General features: G+C 35.1%; 3 protein-coding genes across 4 annotated transcripts; 2 read left to right on the forward strand and 1 right to left on the reverse strand.

The window, feature by feature from the left end:
• Positions 1-5,357: 5,357 nt before the first annotated feature.
• Positions 5,358-6,402, forward strand: LOC111788425 (40S ribosomal protein S9-2-like). The gene is made up of 2 exons (XM_023668762.1): positions 5,358-5,511; positions 6,014-6,402. The coding sequence occupies exons 1-2, from the start codon at positions 5,484-5,486 to the stop codon at positions 6,400-6,402; spliced, it is 417 nt and encodes a 138-aa protein (XP_023524530.1). The 5' UTR covers positions 5,358-5,483.
• A 1,005-nt stretch (positions 6,403-7,407) lies between these two features.
• LOC111788793 (40S ribosomal protein S9-2) lies at positions 7,408-9,506 on the forward strand. Its single transcript, XM_023669298.1, has 3 exons — positions 7,408-7,561; positions 8,064-8,445; positions 9,082-9,506. Exons 1-3 carry the CDS (start codon positions 7,534-7,536, stop codon positions 9,263-9,265), a joined length of 594 nt encoding a protein of 197 aa, XP_023525066.1. The 5' UTR covers positions 7,408-7,533; the 3' UTR covers positions 9,266-9,506.
• A 1,899-nt stretch (positions 9,507-11,405) lies between these two features.
• LOC111787511 (probable inactive tRNA-specific adenosine deaminase-like protein 3) lies at positions 11,406-16,155 on the reverse strand. 2 transcript variants are annotated; one of them, XM_023667495.1, is made up of 10 exons: positions 15,960-16,155; positions 15,790-15,875; positions 15,644-15,695; positions 15,370-15,443; positions 14,744-14,865; positions 14,282-14,364; positions 13,981-14,077; positions 12,655-13,116; positions 12,280-12,392; positions 11,406-11,774 (listed from the first exon to the last, which is right to left on the reverse strand). In XM_023667495.1, the coding sequence occupies exons 2-10, from the start codon at positions 15,848-15,850 to the stop codon at positions 11,612-11,614; spliced, it is 1,227 nt and encodes a 408-aa protein (XP_023523263.1). In that variant the 5' UTR covers positions 15,851-15,875; positions 15,960-16,155; the 3' UTR covers positions 11,406-11,611. The 2 variants fall into 2 exon arrangements, with proteins under 2 accessions (XP_023523263.1, XP_023523264.1); XM_023667496.1 differs by lacking the exon at positions 15,960-16,155 and having other exon boundaries at positions 14,744-14,875; positions 15,649-15,695; positions 15,790-15,810.
• Between the last annotated feature and the right edge of the window lie 648 nt (positions 16,156-16,803).

A 16,803-nucleotide genomic window follows, 5' to 3' on the forward strand; every position in this document is an offset into this window, starting at 1 on the left:
CCGCTAGCATATATTGTCCTATTTGTGCTTTCCCTTTTGGGTTTTCCCTCGAGGTTTCTTAAGGTTTCCACACCCTTTACACTTGTTTTATTCTCCTCTCCATCCAACGTGCCACATCACACGACCTAAAAAAAGAGTAAGAAAGATAGAAAAGAGAAAAGAAAGAAACTGAAAAAATATATAAAAAACAATGTTAGATGGATGTAGATTTACCTGAAGAGAGATTTACGGGAGAGAAAAAAAAGGAAAATTAAGCCTTTTCTTTTATTCTCTTTCAATTATTTTAAAAAAAAAGTAAGAATCTATTGAAAATGGGTTCGGTTAATTTGATAATTATTTTTAGAATTTTTTTTTTTATTGAAAATGGCCAAAAGTTTGGTAAATAGAATTAAATAACAATAATATAAATTGCATAGCATTTCTAGAAAAGAAAGGAAAACATAATCTATTAAAAATGGCTTCTATTAATTGCATAGTCAGGAAAAAAAAATACAGAGAATAGAGAAATAAAGTGGTAAACGGGAAGGAAAATGGAAGATGTGATAAATTATTATTATTTACATCTAATGAATATAATATTATAATAAATAATATTTGGATGGAATGATTAAATATGAAATAATATTGATATATTTTTAATTTAAGTTTTATTACCCAACAAAATTTAGAAACAATGGAAACGTGGAATTTGATTTTTACTGGAACCGTTCTAGAGCTGTATTTCACATTGTTAGTTGAATTATTAATTAAAATGTGAAATACTAACGAAAGGTGACGAACTGTGTAATAAGAAGCGACCCTTGACAACCTTTGGAGCAGCTCTCGAGGAACGGGAGCTTACGTTAATTAAATTAAGGGATACTTCGGCTAAGGCCAATCAAGTAAGTGACCTTACTATAGGATAGGCTAAAAATTGTATGAGTTATGATGATGTATAAACTGTGTCGTACGATGCCGTATGTTAGTATATGGTGATGTGTGAGCTGTATCGTATGATGCCGTATGTTAGTATATGACAATGTATAAGTTATGATGATGTATGAGTTGTATCGTATGATGTCGTATACTAGTATATGATGATGTACGCGTTATGATGATGTGTGAATTATGATACTTGATGATGTGCGTAGTGTATATATATTTCGATGAATGACGTACTTGATATGCTTGATGCACTTTATGGCAATATGATGAGTATGATGATTGCGTGACGTTTACCTTAATATGATGATATTTTCTATATTAAGCATGTTATATGGTGATGAGTGCCATATTGCATCATGTCGTTAGATCGACATAGGACACAACCATAAGAGCATGAAAATGATATTAATATAAATATCCACGAGTAACAAAGAGATGAGACTAGAGGGTTGTGTCAGAAGAAACCTTATGATGGATTTAGAGAGACCTCATGCATATTGTATGTTCATAAGCATAGGGCTACTTCCCCTAAAGATGATGAGTGCAGACGTGCACAATATGATGATGAGTACGAAAGCACACAGTATGATGATGAGTGCAAATGCACACAACATGATAATGAGTGCGAATACGCACCATATGATGATGAGGGTATTCATGAGGCGCACGACACTATGGGATTCCGCTGACCTTCGACGTCACTACAAATCAGCGGAATCCCATAGTGGGGCCACTTACTGAGTATTCTTCGAAATACTCAGGCCTTGTGCCACATCGTTTTTCAAGTAAAGGCAAGACACACTTGTATGGAGGACAACAACATCGTGAGCAGGCACTGTGTCATGTGCATAGGGTAGATTCATATTTAATTTTCTAGTTTTAGGTTAGAATAGGATCATGACTGTGTTTTCCAAAGAATAAGTTGTTTTAAGCGCTTTTCGAAGTTTACGTTATAAATAATGTTCATGTAAGAGTTATATTTCCGCATTATAGATGAGCCTGAGACGTTAGCAACGACTCTGAGTACGTAGAAATTTAGGGTTGTTACATAAATAATAGTTCCCTAATCATAATTACATGTGTTTGTATTCTCTGACCCAACAGTGGAGTCACTTGCTGAGTATTTCTTAAAATACTTAAGTCATGTGCTACTTCTCTAATTTAGGTAAAGACAAGGTATCTGTACGGTTGACGGCGACATCATGATTAAAGACCATGACACATGTATAGGGTAGTTGCATTTAATTTCGTAGATCATAGGTTAGTACAGGGCATTACTATTTTTGCATTTACTTATATTTATTTCAATATTTCAGTTGTATTGTTTTAAATCTTTTCTTAAACATATAAGTCCATGACATTGTTTTATGAAGCCATTTTAAAAGAATATTTTCGCATAAGAAGTTACGTAATGCATACAGTAACGACTTTAGGTAAGTAGAAAACTAAGATCGTTACATGAAGCCTCATTTATAACATGACTGCGTGCGCAAAGTTAGATCAACGACAAATTGAGCAACAAATTGAAGCCAAAGTCAAAGATCAAAAGCCTAATTAACAACCTTGCCTAATTAGTTTGTAGCCAAGGTCAAGATCAAAGGCCTAATTAGCAATCATGCTTAATTAGTTTGTAGCCAAGGTCAAGATCAAGAGCCTAATTAACCATCTCGCCTAATTAATTTGCATATCACAAATACGTGTATAGCAAGCAAGAAAATAATATTAACTAAAGCATTTCGACAATAAATGAAGAACAATTGAGGCCTCACAAAATTACCTGATGACATTGATTACGGGCGCTCAACAAGGTAACCTGTAACGGCCTAGATCCACCGCTAGTAGATATTGTCCTCTTTGGGCTTTCCCTTTCGGGCTTCTCCTCAAGACTTTAAAACGCGTCTGCTAGGGGAAGGTTTCGACACCCTTAAGAATGGTGGTTTGTTCTCCTCCCCAACCAATGTGGGACATCACATAACCTAACCATCAATCACAAGTATCCACTTCGATTGTAGACTGATTCACCCTAATCAATAAACGCGAGATACTTCGAGATTACTCTCACTTGTCCTAACCTATCATATAATGTGGGGATTGGTTGTCAATCTATGTTATGATATCTCTGTAAATGTGAACTGGCCTAATTGAAAACATGAAACTTAACTACTCATCATGACGATACGACCAAACTTTGAAACACGATTATTTCAATATTTAAAGAAATGAAAGAAATATGATTGTTTTAGGTGACTAGAAATGAACGTCCAAAAAAGATAGAGATATGTATTCTGTAGAAATATGAAGTTTTTATATAGTGATAAACAACATCGAGATGTTAGCAGCAACGTCGATATACTGCCCTTTCATACAAGGGAAGACATTATAGTGTCGAGATGCACTCATAAAAGATTTAGACACTTCGAATAGAACAAAGAGGGCTAGTGTTTTAAGCATTGAGATACTTTGAGCGTCCAACACAACATCGACGAGCGATATGCAACGTTGCACGAAGTGTGCATTTCATTGGCTTGAAAGGTTGCATGCACAATGGTGAGATGCCCAAAGTAGCTTCTCAATGCTTCCTCCTTGGAATTTTTATTAATGTTCTAAATTTAAAAAAAAAAAAAAAAAAAAAAAATCTTTATTATTAGCGGTATATAAAATATTTATCTTTTAATTTAAAAAAAAATTTTAAAAAAATTCTAATTGTTATTAATATCTCAGGCCCAACTTTTCACTCTAGCAGCCCAACCCACGGCCCAACCCACGGCCCAACTTTAATTTATTAAGAAAAAAAAAAGAAAAAAAGAAAAAGAAAACATGAAAACGATAGTGTAAAAACCCTAGCCGCTTCTCTAACCCTCTTTTGCTTCAGGGGTGCCTCTCTTCTCCTCTCCTTTGCATTCTAGACCATTGAGTTAGTGAAGACGTAGCAGAGAAGAGATCATGGTGCACGTCTCTTTCTATAGGAACTGTAAGTAGAAAACTCCGATGCATATCCATTCTCATCTAATTTGTTCTTCAAAGATCCGTCGTGTATGTTTTCTTTTTCATTATCAATTTTTTCGAACTTCTGTTTGGATTCCTTTTCGTTGTTTCTTCGATTGGGTTCTCCGATTGTGTTTCGCATACATTATGCAATTTTGTTGATCTAGTAGCTGGAAGATTTCTGAGGATTTAATTCGTTTTACTTGAATATTGGAACTCTTTTTGTGAGCTGTTGATGTTGGCTTCACTTGTTGGATCGTTGCGCATGTTGTAGAATTGGTGACATTGGGTTTAAAGGAGTTTTGATGCTTGACCATCTTATCTCAGCTTTTTCTTTTTTCTTTTTCATAGTTTTGTTCACTGCATTTTGTGGAGATTAGTATATGATATAGTTCATCTTATGTGACAACTTATAAAACGTAATGCGTCTTCTTGGTGTTTTTGCTGAAAGCGTAGATAATTGTATTTTGGGTTTTATCTAAATGTAGATGGGAAGACTTTCAAGAAACCCCGACGTCCTTATGAGAAGGAGCGTTTNGGAAGGTTTCGACACCCTTAAGAATGGTGGTTTGTTCTCCTCCCCAACCAATGTGGGACATCACATAACCTAACCATCAATCACAAGTATCCACTTCGATTGTAGACTGATTCACCCTAATCAATAAACGCGAGATACTTCGAGATTACTCTCACTTGTCCTAACCTATCATATAATGTGGGGATTGGTTGTCAATCTATGTTATGATATCTCTGCAAATGTGAACTGGCCTAATTGAAAACATGAAACTTAACTACTCATCATGACGATACGACCAAACTTTGAAACACGATTATTTCAATATTTAAAGAAATGAAAGAAATATGATTGTTTTAGGTGACTAGAAATGAACGTCCAAAAAAGATAGAGATATGTATTCTGTAGAAATATGAAGTTTTTATATAGTGATAAACAACATCGAGATGTTAGCAGCAACGTCGATATACTGCCCTTTCATACAAGGGAAGACATTATAGTGTCGAGATGCACTCATAAAAGATTTAGACACTTCGAATAGAACAAAGAGGGCTAGTGTTTTAAGCATTGAGATACTTTGAGCGTCCAACACAACATCGACGAGCGATATGCAACGTTGCACGAAGTGTGCATTTCATTGGCTTGAAAGGTTGCATGCACAATGGTGAGATGCCCAAAGTAGCTTCTCAATGCTTCCTCCTTGGAATTTTTATTAATGTTCTAAATTTAAAAAAAAAAAAAAAAAAAAAAAATCTTTATTATTAGCGGTATATAAAATATTTATCTTTTAATTTAAAAAAAAATTTTAAAAAAATTCTAATTGTTATTAATATCTCAGGCCCAACTTTTCACTCTAGCAGCCCAACCCACGGCCCAACCCACGGCCCAACTTTAATTTATTAAGAAAAAAAAAAGAAAAAAAGAAAAAGAAAACATGAAAACGATAGTGTAAAAACCCTAGCCGCTTCTCTAACCCTCTTTTGCTTCAGGGGTGCCTCTCTTCTCCTCTCCTTTGCATTCTAGACCATTGAGTTAGTGAAGACGTAGCAGAGAAGAGATCATGGTGCACGTCTCTTTCTATAGGAACTGTAAGTAGAAAACTCCGATGCATATCCATTCTCATCTAATTTGTTCTTCAAAGATCCGTCGTGTATGTTTTCTTTTTCATTATCAATTTTTTCGAACTTCTGTTTGGATTCCTTTTCGTTGTTTCTTCGATTGGGTTCTCCGATTGTGTTTCGCATACATTATGCAATTTTGTTGATCTAGTAGCTGGAAGATTTCTGAGGATTTAATTCGTTTTACTTGAATATTGGAACTCTTTTTGTGAGCTGTTGATGTTGGCTTCACTTGTTGGATCGTTGCGCATGTTGTAGAATTGGTGACATTGGGTTTAAAGGAGTTTTGATGCTTGACCATCTTATCTCAGCTTTTTCTTTTTTCTTTTTCATAGTTTTGTTCACTGCATTTTGTGGAGATTAGTATATGATATAGTTCATCTTATGTGACAACTTATAAAACGTAATGCGTCTTCTTGGTGTTTTTGCTGAAAGCGTAGATAATTGTATTTTGGGTTTTATCTAAATGTAGATGGGAAGACTTTCAAGAAACCCCGACGTCCTTATGAGAAGGAGCGTTTGGATGCAGAGTTGAAGTTGGTTGGAGAATATGGGCTTCGTTGTAAGAGGGAGTTGTGGAGGGTTCAATATGCATTGAGCCGAATCCGAAACAATGCTCGGATGCTCTTAACACTTGATGAAAAGAACCCGCGTAGGATTTTTGAGGGAGAGGCTCTGCTTAGGAGGATGAACAGGTATGGTCTTTTGGATGAGAGTCAGAACAAGCTCGATTATGTCTTGGCCCTTACTGTGGAGAATTTCCTTGAGCGTCGTCTCCAAACTCTCGTGTTCAAGTCTGGTATGGCAAAGTCAATCCATCATGCTAGAGTGCTCATCAGGCANGGGCGCTCAACAAGGTAACCTGTAACGGCCTAGATCCACCGCTAGTAGATATTGTCCTCTTTGGGCTTTCCCTTTCGGGCTTCTCCTCAAGACTTTAAAACGCGTCTGCTAGGGGAAGGTTTCGACACCCTTAAGAATGGTGGTTTGTTCTCCTCCCCAACCAATGTGGGACATCACATAACCTAACCATCAATCACAAGTATCCACTTCGATTGTAGACTGATTCACCCTAATCAATAAACGCGAGATACTTCGAGATTACTCTCACTTGTCCTAACCTATCATATAATGTGGGGATTGGTTGTCAATCTATGTTATGATATCTCTGTAAATGTGAACTGGCCTAATTGAAAACATGAAACTTAACTACTCATCATGACGATACGACCAAACTTTGAAACACGATTATTTCAATATTTAAAGAAATGAAAGAAATATGATTGTTTTAGGTGACTAGAAATGAACGTCCAAAAAAGATAGAGATATGTATTCTGTAGAAATATGAAGTTTTTATATAGTGATAAACAACATCGAGATGTTAGCAGCAACGTCGATATACTGCCCTTTCATACAAGGGAAGACATTATAGTGTCGAGATGCACTCATAAAAGATTTAGACACTTCGAATAGAACAAAGAGGGCTAGTGTTTTAAGCATTGAGATACTTTGAGCGTCCAACACAACATCGACGAGCGATATGCAACGTTGCACGAAGTGTGCATTTCATTGGCTTGAAAGGTTGCATGCACAATGGTGAGATGCCCAAAGTAGCTTCTCAATGCTTCCTCCTTGGAATTTTTATTAATGTTCTAAATTTAAAAAAAAAAAAAAAAAAAAAAAATCTTTATTATTAGCGGTATATAAAATATTTATCTTTTAATTTAAAAAAAAATTTTAAAAAAATTCTAATTGTTATTAATATCTCAGGCCCAACTTTTCACTCTAGCAGCCCAACCCACGGCCCAACCCACGGCCCAACTTTAATTTATTAAGAAAAAAAAAAGAAAAAAAGAAAAAGAAAACATGAAAACGATAGTGTAAAAACCCTAGCCGCTTCTCTAACCCTCTTTTGCTTCAGGGGTGCCTCTCTTCTCCTCTCCTTTGCATTCTAGACCATTGAGTTAGTGAAGACGTAGCAGAGAAGAGATCATGGTGCACGTCTCTTTCTATAGGAACTGTAAGTAGAAAACTCCGATGCATATCCATTCTCATCTAATTTGTTCTTCAAAGATCCGTCGTGTATGTTTTCTTTTTCATTATCAATTTTTTCGAACTTCTGTTTGGATTCCTTTTCGTTGTTTCTTCGATTGGGTTCTCCGATTGTGTTTCGCATACATTATGCAATTTTGTTGATCTAGTAGCTGGAAGATTTCTGAGGATTTAATTCGTTTTACTTGAATATTGGAACTCTTTTTGTGAGCTGTTGATGTTGGCTTCACTTGTTGGATCGTTGCGCATGTTGTAGAATTGGTGACATTGGGTTTAAAGGAGTTTTGATGCTTGACCATCTTATCTCAGCTTTTTCTTTTTTCTTTTTCATAGTTTTGTTCACTGCATTTTGTGGAGATTAGTATATGATATAGTTCATCTTATGTGACAACTTATAAAACGTAATGCGTCTTCTTGGTGTTTTTGCTGAAAGCGTAGATAATTGTATTTTGGGTTTTATCTAAATGTAGATGGGAAGACTTTCAAGAAACCCCGACGTCCTTATGAGAAGGAGCGTTTGGATGCAGAGTTGAAGTTGGTTGGAGAATATGGGCTTCGTTGTAAGAGGGAGTTGTGGAGGGTTCAATATGCATTGAGCCGAATCCGAAACAATGCTCGGATGCTCTTAACACTTGATGAAAAGAACCCGCGTAGGATTTTTGAGGGAGAGGCTCTGCTTAGGAGGATGAACAGGTATGGTCTTTTGGATGAGAGTCAGAACAAGCTCGATTATGTCTTGGCCCTTACTGTGGAGAATTTCCTTGAGCGTCGTCTCCAAACTCTCGTGTTCAAGTCTGGTATGGCAAAGTCAATCCATCATGCTAGAGTGCTCATCAGGCAAAAGCATATAAGGTAGAGTGACAGAGTCATTATTCATACTCTCTAATATCTTTCCTTATTATGCATACCAATAACATTTTTTCCTTCCATGAGCTATTCTCATTTGTTCTTACATCGTCGTACAAAATTCTTAGTGCTAGATGGTCAACTTTCTATATTTGTATTCAGAGGATTAAAAGTTGTTGTGCAGCTTTGCAAAATAATAAGTTCATTATTGTCGGGTAGTTTTGGCTTGGCTAAGTGTACATTACAAGAAAAATTTGTAGCGTCTTCATGGGCAAAAAGTCTGCCATGTTTATTACAAGAGAAATTTCTCCCTGCCCAAAATTATTATATTTAGGAATAACATAGCAATGCCTGAGGAAAAAGCCAAAGGCATGCTTTGCGAGCAATATTTGTCAACTTTTTTTTTACCCAAGTGCTCGAATGACGTTTAAAAGAAGTCGAGTTGAATTATCACTGTGATATACGATTAAACACCTTTTATGCAAGTGTGTATACTTCGAGGTGCTTTTGATGTAATTCGATTAAACACCTGTGTATATTTCAAAGTGCTTTTGATGTAATTTGACTCGTAAGTACACTCTTCCTTTATTGTGGATGTGAAGTTTTTGTTAATATCTGTCACATTTCTCGTGTCTTCTTTAGGGTTGGAAGGCAGGTCGTGAACATCCCTTCTTTCATGGTGAGGGTCGATTCCCAGAAGCACATAGACTTCTCTCTTACAAGTCCGTTTGGAGGCGGGCGTCCTGGAAGGGTGAAAAGAAGGAATCAGAAGGCAGCTGCAAAGAAGGCTGCTGGAGGAGATGGAGATGAAGAAGATGAGGATTGAGTTATCGACTGAGAAATAATGAGATTAGCCCTCAATATCTATATCTTTTATCTATCAGAGAGAATATTTCATCTTTTTAGAAGTTTTGCTTTAAAGTACTTTGAATTAGAAAACTTGTCTGTTATTATTATTGGTTTTTTGTCATGAGAATTAGCGTTTAACCTATTTGGTTTTAGTTGCCACAGTTTTCTGCATCACTTTGAACCACTTTGTTTTCCTCAATACTCCAATGCATTATGAATCTATTGAGTTGATTTAATCTAATTCGGGTCGCAGCACAGCTTATTATATTCTGGAATCTGACCATTTATAAAACTTTGTAAAGGCTTATATATATACATGTGTGTGTGTGGTTGAAAGATTTAGTGATATAGGCTTATATATATATATATGGTATGTATGTTATGTATGTTATAAGTAATTTGAATAGCTAGTTAAGACCAAATTTAAGATGGTATTAAATGTGAGAGAGGAGGTTTAAAGTTCATAAAACATATATGATAGCCTTTAACTAGTGTAGCAAAAAGTAGAATTCACACAACTTCCATTCAAAGAAGTTTGGTGCCAATCAATTGTAACGCATATTTGTTCCTGTTTGGGTACATGTATATTTTCATCTACTTTCCAATTTTATCTTTAATGTTTGTCTAAACAAATCCCTACTTTATATTAAGATTATCAATTAATGCCCTAACCTAAAAATATTATTAAAATTTTGACTCGGGCATAATTGGTTTGTTGGGAGAACTATTATTCTAAAAATTTAATCAGTTTTTTAGAAAAATTTAATTCAAAAGCTTATGATTTTGAACTAAGAGTAAATTGAAAAGAAAATACTCAAATTTACAAAAACTAAAGGGTTCAAATTCTTCTTAGAATTTTTTTTTTTAAAAATTTGAATGATTTTAAACATGCAACCTAAATTTCATAGAATACGTGCTTGCATGAGGTCCACGTGCATGTACATGGGCTATGTGTAGAGAAATATTACACATCCAATTCTACCCGGACTAGAAGATTAGACGAAGGTCATGTTTTTTATGAAACGATAGGTCTCAAATATGAGTGTATGCAATTGTTTTTCCTAACTCTAGTTATGGGGTTACTTATTAAATATTTCTTAAAATATTTAAGTCACGTGCTCTTCTAAATTTTCAATAAAAGGTAAGGCATCTCTGACGGACGACCACGTCATAATAATGGCCATAAGACTGAAACTAGGGTAGATACATTCATGTTGTTTGTAGCTCCTAAGTTAGATCACGACATTATTTAATTTTTTTTCTTGTTTTATTTAAATTTCACGTTATTTATTTTCTGCAGTATTGCTTAACGATTTTATTATGAATGTTTAAGTCTATGACATTGATTTGAAACGTTTTAAAAGATATGTTTGGTAAATGATTAACTATTTTATTATGAAATGTTTAGTCTATGACGTTGATTTGAACCGTTTTAAAAGATATGTTTGGTAAATGATGAAAACAAGAATTTATTGGAAAAATAGAGTTCATATTTCACAATTTTGTTAGTTTAAATGGGTATGATAGCGAGTTTAAAATTTCGACGAAAAGTAACAGAACTACTAGTATATATATATATATATATATATATATATATATATATATATATATATATATATTTATTTATTTATTTAAATTTCTTGTTGGCAAGTTCTGTGTGGAAGAATTAAGATTTTTGGTGTAAGATCACAGATCGGTTGGAGAGGGAATCATTCCTTGCAAAAGTGTGAAAACCTCTCTATCTTGCATACACATTTTAAAACTTTGAGGAAAAACTTAAAAGAAAAAAAGACATTATCTGCTAGTAATAGATGAGAACGTTAGGCCCCTAAAGGAGGTGAATTTTCTTATAAGGGTATGGAGGTGTGGAAACCTCTCCCTAGCAAATGCATTTTAAAATTTGAAGGGAAGTCCAAAAAAAAAAAAAAAAAAAAAAAAAATAACTAATTTAAGTAANGGTTATATATGGACACATAATGACAATTTATCTTCTTTGATATGAAACTTCTCTACTATGGAGCTTTGAGTAGAAATGATGGAAGTTTTGTGAACTGTTAGGTTTAGAATAAAGTAACAAAAAAAAACTCACTATTAGAGTCTCATAGTGCAAAAGGTAATAATAATAATAATGAACAATGGTGTCATATTTGATTTGAAGAAATGGGACATTAGCAATCATTGAGTACAAAAACTATGGTTCACCAAGAAAATCAATGGATTAGATCGACAATAAAAACACAACAAAACCTGAATTAGTCATATTCCCAACTCCCTCTGCAATAGAATTGAGGAATCTTCACTGTTAGGGAGATGGAGGCAGCCATTATAGTACATCTTCATGTAATGCAACTCTAAAAACAGCATAGTGATGGTTTAAGCTCTTTTCACCCTGTAGTCTATGAACACTGCCCAATGCCCCGTCGTTAGGATTTGGGAACGCATAAAACACGCGCCTAACTCGTTGATGAACAAGCGCCATCGCACACCTTTAACAACCAAGAAAGGAAATATCACAAGAAATAAGCCAAATGATTAGATTGTTTGTAGTAGAAAAAAGTTGAATCCATAAGAGTATGGTCCTAACATTATAGGGCACCACCCGGTCGATTTTAATTTAGCGTTTTTTATTCTACTTGTAGTTTAAACAAAATTCGGGACGATAAATTATTCTAAATGCCCTTTAACTAGTATGACTTTTTAAGCACTGCAAAAACAATAATCTTAAGAACTTCAAATGTCAATTCTGAACCGATTCCAAATACTAAACTGGCCGTAATCTTTGAGGCAGTACTGAAACCTTCTAGAATCATTATAGCAAAATTAAAAACAAACTAGAGAAGGAACATTATGCAGTTTTAGCCTAAAAAATATACTTCCTACAACTAACTCTAAGGGTGGGGTGGATGTTGTAAAATGCGTAGCCACACAGATCAGATCATAGACAATGGTTAGGTGAAAAGAGGAGAGTAAGGATCCATTTTGTGAACTTACATAATACATGGCTCCCACACAAGATAAATGTCATAACCAGTGCATAGATAAGGCCTGCCTGATTTTGAACATATGCCTTCAATATCAGTACCTTCCTTCTCCTCGCTTTTGGCCTGTGCAACACAACATAACTATATATTAATAAATCAATGCAAATAAAAGGACAAAGATATATACAAGTATGCTGCATTTCCTGAGAAAAGTACGTTACTAAAAGATGGAGCTTAGCAACACAAAATCTTGGCTTTGACATTTCTTAATCTTATGTAAGGATGTTAGATAGTAATCTCTTCTTTATAACTTTCATTTTTTTGAAGAGAAACATCTTTATAATTGATTCAAAAAAGTTTTCACTCAATAACATACATAGCTTACATTTTCGAGATTCGTCTTCTGTCTTTTTGCTAGGTTGCAGTGAGGGCCGATATCATCTGTTTCAACTGATTTATCACCAATGGTTCCAGAAGTTGGGAATAAACGACGATCCCGTGCAGCAGAAGATTCAATAGCTGCAATAGCAGCATGCCTTAGAGGGTGCCAACAACAAGAGTTTGATAAATGTTGCAACTGTTGGTCAGTCCATTGCCAGGGATACAAACACGAAACAGTAGAACATGATTGTTTCAATGTTTTCAAAGAGGCACTTGAGGGCAAATTTCCATGGATGGTGGCTCCATTGGAATCAAGATGAGAACCAACAGATTCTAGCCGATTTCTAAAGTCTATTTCCCCACCGGCATTGCTCATGGAAGCATTCTCAGAGGAAATATGATGATCACAAGCACTTGCAATTACTTGCTTAACGGAAGGATCTACAATCACCGCAGCATTTACTACCTGCAAAATTTCAATAGAACAATAAACACCCTTCCCAAAACGAGACATAACATTAGGGATTCATGGGGCAAATAGCATAGCTAGCCCTTACTTACCTGCTGCATGGTAATATGTAAGAGAGATGAGTACTTGTTTCTTAAATAGATAGTCTTTTCAGATAAGAAAATAAACTGGCTAAAAGAGAAAACATTTCTCTACTTCACTCCTCAAACACATAAATAACAAGATACTTGAAAACTGTTCAAACCAACTAAATGTAGAAGTTCCGAAATTCCAAAACTAAAATCACTAACTTATATTTTACTCAGAGGTAAAGCAAAGATACGTTTTCTTCTCTGCCTTCTCCTCTCAAAAGACCAAGGGAGAGACTGCATCCCTTTCCTTCGGTAGCTAGTCTAGTCGAAGTCAACTGACTCACATAGAATACTGGGTGAGTTTTCAACGAGCTAATCGTTTGAGTCTATAGGCTACCTTTCCTAGCTGCTTCTCTACATGGTCGTCTTTCTTCTTCCATCAGACTGGATCAAGCCTTTAGATTGTTTAAGTAGGTTGGGCTAGGTTAGTTTGATCTTTTGGGTGAGTATTTGGCTCTGTTCAAAAGAGTTGAAACATGGCACAACAATTTTCAAATAAAACATTGCCTCTTAGTATCTAAATTCTAAAGAGTTAAGAAATCTGAAGGAATCCGGGAAATAAAGGATTAAAAAAAAAAAAAAAAAAAAATCCAAAACTTTAGTTGATAATAAAATTAGAAATGCAAAATGAGAAAACAAAAGCTAATTCATTGTAGTAACTACGCAGCATAAATCCAAATTGATCTTGGATTGGATACCAGAAAGGGAAAACCAAAGCACATTAACTAACCAATTTATTGGACTGTGCTAATTCTACTGCTAGTCGCATGAAGCCAAAAACTGATTGTGTGTCCTCTTCATTAAATCCGGTGATACCATCAATATTGCTGACATTCAGAAAGAGATGATAGAGGAAGTAAGTTCCAGCTGGTAGAAATATCTTTTCCAGAAGAAAAAGACTTCAAACCAACAAGTTATCACTGTCAACATAACTAGACCAACCACAATCACGATGTAGCACAACCATTGGAACTGAATTAAAACTACCTAACATTTAATTGAGAAAATAGAAAGAATGTCAGAACATTTACTATGTGGGTGGATGATATGATGTTGGCCAAAGCTTGCACTGCTCTTCCCATTCTTCTTTTGTTGTTGCTGCTTCCTTACAAACCTGGGTCACATAATCTAAAGAAGGTCAAGGATATCTCTATTCCTTGAGAATTAAATAGGATATCTCCGATTACAAAAGATGAAGTGCCCTTAAGAAAAACAGAATTCAATACCAATGTGATCAAAATTTTGAAGGATGAGATCAAACAGCAGTCAACTGAATAACAAACATGAATAAAAAATTATCCTGTACCTTCCAGGGTCTGACACCACAGCTAAAAGTACTTAAAAGGAGTTAATAGGGGCACATAGAAATATTTATACATCAAGATATTGAATATTAGTTTCCAGATGAACTGAATGGTTTTGATTGATGTACTTTAATTATATCATGAAACATAATTTAATTAATGAACATTTCAATTGATAGGAGGACGCACCTTTGTGATAAAGGCACTCAACTGGTATGAAGTCACGAGCTCTTGTACATCTAGAGGCATGGCATCCAAATTGCTGTCGTTTTCACTTGCAAGACATAGGATCAATGCTATTAGAGTTTTTCCTGTAAAAACCTAATGATCAACAACTTAATTCAATGCATAGATTAACAGAACCTTGTAGCTAAGAAATATACAAGTATCCAAGAAAGTGATTATTGCAAACCTGCATTAGCAGTAAAATAAATGGTGGCAAGCTAATAGAAAATCACTAACTATCCAAAACAAATATGGAAGAGAAAAACTTAAGTAATCATGAAAATAAATTAGAAAAGAAAAAAGAAAAAAACAAGATCAGTTTGAATGATATTCGTTGGAGCATGAAATTTTGAAGTATGCTAATAACATCTCATTTAGTGGCTCCCTTGGTTCTCTGCATCGAAGTATTATCATTTCTTTGATCTAACAGACACTTATAAACATGAAATTCCAGTCTCTATTTATTGCTTGTGTAAGAAAACTTGAGATGAACATTTAAAAATAGAAATTAAACGCAAAATAAACAAAGACAACTTCATAGGAATAATCATTGAGGAAAGGAACAAAATATCAGCAATAAATCTACATACCATCTTCAAGGTGCTTCTTCTGAACTCTCTTCACATGGCGGAGATTTTCCAATGGCGCTATCCTATTTAAGCACCTGCGGAGACAAATTTTGGTCATTCAAAAGTAAGGAATCGATTATAAAATTATCATCAACTTAATTCAAGGAAAAAAATGGGTTCAGTTCAAATTGACATCAATGGGAATACTTCATCTTATTTCATAGAAGAACAAATGAGAAACCTCATGAAGAACAGATTGAATCAGTAAACATTGATAAGTAACATAAAAGCTAACCTTACAAGATTGTTGATTAACTTGGGCTCAACCACCGCAGCAAAGACATTAACTGCGAGATACAAACAAGGGACGAAGTCTGAGAGAGTACAAAAAGTTCTCAGAAGAAACATACAATAAGATCTCATAATAAAAAGTTAGGTTACCAGTGGGTTGTTGATCAGGTGGAATTGGCGGCTTATCCGGTATATAGATGATTTGGCTCATAGTGTATGCTTGTTAATCCGAATTCCTAGAAGAGAAAAAATGAGTTAGTGTTCTAAACTCATCCCGAGAAGACAATAAAAAGAGAAAACAAACAAGTTTAGAATCTCACCTAAACAGAAAGCAATAGACAAAACTCAATGGTTGTGCGGCAGAGAGCAATAGACAGCCGTGGACAACGAACGGCGACGGAAAGCAACAAAAAACGGTCGGAAATGGTGCGAATTGAGGAGAAAAGCCGGAACTGTACGGCGGCGTACTCGGAGAACGACGGTGGCAGCAATGGCGAGCAAGGAAGGAAGATGGTGGGTAGGGTTACCGTTACCCTCTTGCTCTTCACATGGGGCGGGTATTGCCCATCGGTTTCGGGTTTAAAGTATACCACGACCCGCCCAAAACCCATATTCTTCCATTTATTATTATTATTATTATTATTATTCTTATTTAATTTGAAATTCGCGTCTATTTCATCTTCCATTTAAAAATAAATTCTTTTAATGAGTTACTTGTAGGGGTATGTTAATGAGTCCAACTAGTGGGTTCATGTATGCCTTGTGAACCGTGTGTAAAAAAATACTATGTATACAACCCTATATCCTAAAGAGAGAAAGTAGCTAATGGCCAAGTTTGTAATTAAGATAACTGAGAGAAGGGTGTCGTTCTACATTATCGTTGCTTAGGAACGATGTCATCAAAGTGATGTTAAAGGAGCTAATGATCAGATGAGACAAGTGGGTTATATCCCGATGTGAGCATTCTCAATTATGCCAATGAATTGATGTCATCCATGCCAACGATAGAGTACGACATATGGGCTCAAATCTTTATGTGAGCTTACCTGTGCTAGCCTCTCCTCACGTGTCGATGTTTGTCTCGTTCCTCTATTTTTTTTACTAATTTCTTATTTTATGTAAGACGCATCATTCTCTGACGAAATAACACATTTTTCGCACATG

Source organism: Cucurbita pepo, chromosome LG02 (genome assembly GCF_002806865.2).
Source record: "Cucurbita pepo subsp. pepo cultivar mu-cu-16 chromosome LG02, ASM280686v2, whole genome shotgun sequence".
Taxonomy (NCBI): Eukaryota; Viridiplantae; Streptophyta; class Magnoliopsida; order Cucurbitales; family Cucurbitaceae; genus Cucurbita; species Cucurbita pepo.

Bases quoted from the DNA above. Each gene is read 5' to 3' on its own strand.
- LOC111788793 (XM_023669298.1), top strand. From the start codon at position 7,534: ATGGTGCACGTCTCTTTCTATAGGAACT. The intron at 7,562-8,063 runs GTAAGTAGAAAA...ATCTAAATGTAG, and splicing joins CGTCTCTTTCTATAGGAACT to ATGGGAAGACTTTCAAGAAA. The intron at 8,446-9,081 runs GTAGAGTGACAG...TGTCTTCTTTAG, and splicing joins ATCAGGCAAAAGCATATAAG to GGTTGGAAGGCAGGTCGTGA.
- LOC111787511 (XM_023667495.1), bottom strand. From the start codon at position 15,850: ATGAGCCAAATCATCTATATACCGGATAAGCCGCCAATTCCACCTGAT. The intron at 15,444-15,643 runs GTTAGCTTTTAT...TTGTCTCCGCAG, and splicing joins TTAATCAACAATCTTGTAAG to GTGCTTAAATAGGATAGCGC. The intron at 11,775-12,279 runs GTAAGTTCACAA...TGGTTGTTAAAG, and splicing joins GTGTGGGAGCCATGTATTAT to GTGTGCGATGGCGCTTGTTC.